Raw genomic sequence first — 3,032 nt, 5'->3', positions numbered from 1 at the left:
GGATGTGCCTGGATGCTGTCCCGTGGGTAATTTCCCTTTCCTCTTTTTCGCTGCAAGCCGTGCCCGCTGAGGCGAGGAAAGCCCGAGAGGTGTGGGCTTCCCCGGCTGCTACGGGGCCGTCGCCCCCCCAGCACAGGCACTGAGCGGCCCCGCTGTCCCCTCCGCAGCAGAGCACGGGGTGCCGGGCACCCCCATAACCTCCCGGCCCGGCCCCTCAGCAGCACTCCAAGGCCGAGAGCGAACCGAAGGAGCCTGAGGGAGAAACCGCGGAGAGGGAAACCGAGAAAGACGTTGGGGTAAGGATGTATGTGCGTGTGGGGGGGAGGCCAGATCACTCGTGAATGGCTTGAAAAAAATAATTAGGGGAGGGCGTGGAGGGGGGGAAGCGGAAACTTTCCTATAAAACTCAGCAAAAGTCCCTCCTCTCCACGTCAGGCCAATGACACTGCTGCCCCCAAACTTTCCGCCAGCAGGAGCTATAAGAACCTCCAAGTCTTCAACTTTCTCCCAATCCCAGACACCTCGAAGGGGCTCCAAGGAGGGATCGGGAGGGATTTTTTTTTGGTTGGCGTTTTCATATTTTTTCCTTTTGGATTCTGATGCCATCCCCCCTCCCCCCCAAGTGAGGTCCTCCCTCCCTCCCTGCCTCCTCCCCCTCCTTCTTCTCGCAGGCCAGCGAAGCAGCCGATCAAGGGGGAGCTGGCGGGTTAGGTGCCCCCCTCTTCTCCCTGCCCTCCCCCCCCTCCCGGCCCGCTTCTCGCGTCTCCCCCCAGAGATGATGCAGCAGGACGAGTCAAACTCTCCAGTCTCCCCCGCCGACGACAGCTTGAGCAACAGTGAAGAGGAGCCGGACCGGCAGCAGCTGCCCAACAACAAGAGAGGGGGGGCGCAAGCGCCGCTCCAGCCGCCGCAGCGCCGGCGGCGCCGTCGGGGCCGCGGACGAGCCCTGCAGCCCGGCCCAAGGCAAGCGGGGCAAGAAGTGCGGGGCGGGCGGGGGCGGCGGGGGCGGCGGCAGCAGCAGCGGCGGCGGCAGCCCCCAGTCCTACGAGGAGCTGCAGACCCAGAGGGTCATGGCCAACGTGCGAGAGCGGCAGCGCACGCAGTCGCTGAACGAAGCCTTCGCTGCACTGCGGAAGATCATCCCCACTCTGCCCTCGGACAAGCTGAGCAAGATCCAGACCCTCAAGCTGGCGGCCAGGTACATCGACTTCCTCTACCAGGTCTTACAGAGCGACGAGCTGGACTCCAAGATGGCAAGCTGCAGCTATGTGGCCCACGAGCGGCTCAGCTACGCCTTCTCGGTGTGGAGAATGGAGGGCGCCTGGTCCATGTCCGCATCCCACTAGCAGGCGGCGTCCCCCACCCGCATCCCCCCGGCAGGAGCCCTAGGTAAGGCAGGGACCCCGAAACCGACGGGGAGAAAGGGGGGAAGGCGAGAGTCCGCCGGCTGCGCCGTGGGCCGGGCACGCGTGGCCGAGGGGCGACAAGGCCCCCACCAGTCCGGAGGGGCCTGGCTTCCAGGACCAGCCGGAGAGCGGGGCGGCTGGAGGTGCCTCTGGAGGTGCTTCCCCCAGCCCGGCGAGTCCCTCCTCCTGCGCGGCCCGAGGTGCGCCCCTGGCCCCGCGGGGCCCACGCGTGGCGGGCGCTGCCGGCGGCAGGCGGGGTGGGCTGCGGGCGGGAGGCGGCGGCGGTGCGGGTGTGCCCCAGCCAGATGGGGCCGGCCTGAGATCACTTTTTCACCAAACGTTGCGGAGCCAGCAGAGCTGCTGGGATGGCTCCTGCTGCTGCCGCTGCTGCTGCTCGTATTTTGAAGTGAATCCATGTTCGTCAGCTGTGCTGCCCGATGAACGCTTCCTATCGCCCCAGCAGTCCCTTCCCTCGGCTCTGACACCGCGGGCTGCCGGGCTGGGGTGTCATACGGTCACCGCACGGCGGGTTCTTCCTTCTTCATTCCTGCCCGATACGTGTATTTCCAGAGACAGAGAGGTGTAGGTAGATGTGTGTGTATCTTTCATTTAAGTAACGAGTTTTCCACCCTCTCTGGGTTTTTGCAGATGACATTGTTCCCACAGAAGGAGAAAATGGACAATCTAGAGACTCTGAAGTTGGATACGATTTTTTTTTTTGGTCTTGTTTAACAAAAAATGTACCGAGGATTTCTTGGAAATTAGAAGAGCAATATGCAAATTCTAAGCAGGGCGTGGGGAGCACTTAAGGAAAGAGAAAGAGACAAGGGCTTTGGACAGTGACTACCCTTTGGGCGTCGGTACAGTACACACATCTCTGCATTCTGATAGAAGTCTGAATCGTTCGATTATTTTTTTTTAATTTTTGACGAAGAATGTTGGAATTGAACTTTTTTTATTTTATTTGCCCTTTTTTTTGCATGCATTCCCAAGAGGTCGTGCCTATGAGCCACTGATTAAAGGAAATACATTATTGTGGACTTTCTTCATTCTTGAATGAAACCAACCAGACAACCAAAAATATCCCTGTAGAGATGAAAACTTTTTTTTTTTTAGGGGGGAATAAGCTGGGCTCAAGCTGTTATACACCCGGTTCCTAACTTTTTTATTATTATTATTTTTCCTCTGAGAAAAAAATAAACATTTTATTTATTTATTGATGACCCATGTTAAAATGCAAATAGATCCGGTGTCTAAATGCATTCCTATTTTTATGACTGTTTTGTAAATATCATTGTATATTATTTTTCTGCAATAAATAAATATGATTGAAATTTTAATAACCTTAAAGTTTTGTTATCTGAGAACTCAGGGTTAGAATTTGAGATGCATACCTGCTTGTTGAGCTGTAAAGACACCCAAGAGAGAGGGATCACTAGTATAAACAAATCAGAAGAAAAAAGCAAATAAACTTGCTACTGACAGATACAGGTACGTTATTTATTGAGACAGCTTTATTGTTCCGCGCTGAAGCTCACTGAATCTGCAAAGGAAAGTGTTGTCTCTTCTCTCTTTCTCTCCCTCTCCCCATTTAGTCTTAATACCAAGTATAGCGGAGTTGTGTGG

The 3,032-nt window shown here is 55.6% G+C and overlaps 1 protein-coding gene across 1 annotated transcript; it reads left to right on the top strand.

Annotated features, from left to right (window-relative positions):
* The first annotated feature begins 269 nt into the window (after positions 1-269).
* Positions 270-2,628, top strand: TWIST1 (twist family bHLH transcription factor 1). The gene is given in 4 exon segments (XM_027684755.1): positions 270-296; positions 774-880; positions 882-1,389; positions 2,055-2,628. Coding segments are annotated over 2 exon segments (570 nt in total). The 5' UTR covers positions 270-296; positions 774-775; the 3' UTR covers positions 1,347-1,389; positions 2,055-2,628.
* Positions 2,629-3,032: the final 404 nt, after the last annotated feature.

Source organism: Neopelma chrysocephalum, unplaced genomic scaffold (assembly GCF_003984885.1).
Source record: "Neopelma chrysocephalum unplaced genomic scaffold, ASM398488v2 Primary Assembly neopelma1_67, whole genome shotgun sequence".
Taxonomy (NCBI): Eukaryota; Metazoa; Chordata; class Aves; order Passeriformes; family Pipridae; genus Neopelma; species Neopelma chrysocephalum.
This window is presented reverse-complemented; position numbering and strand designations above follow the sequence as displayed.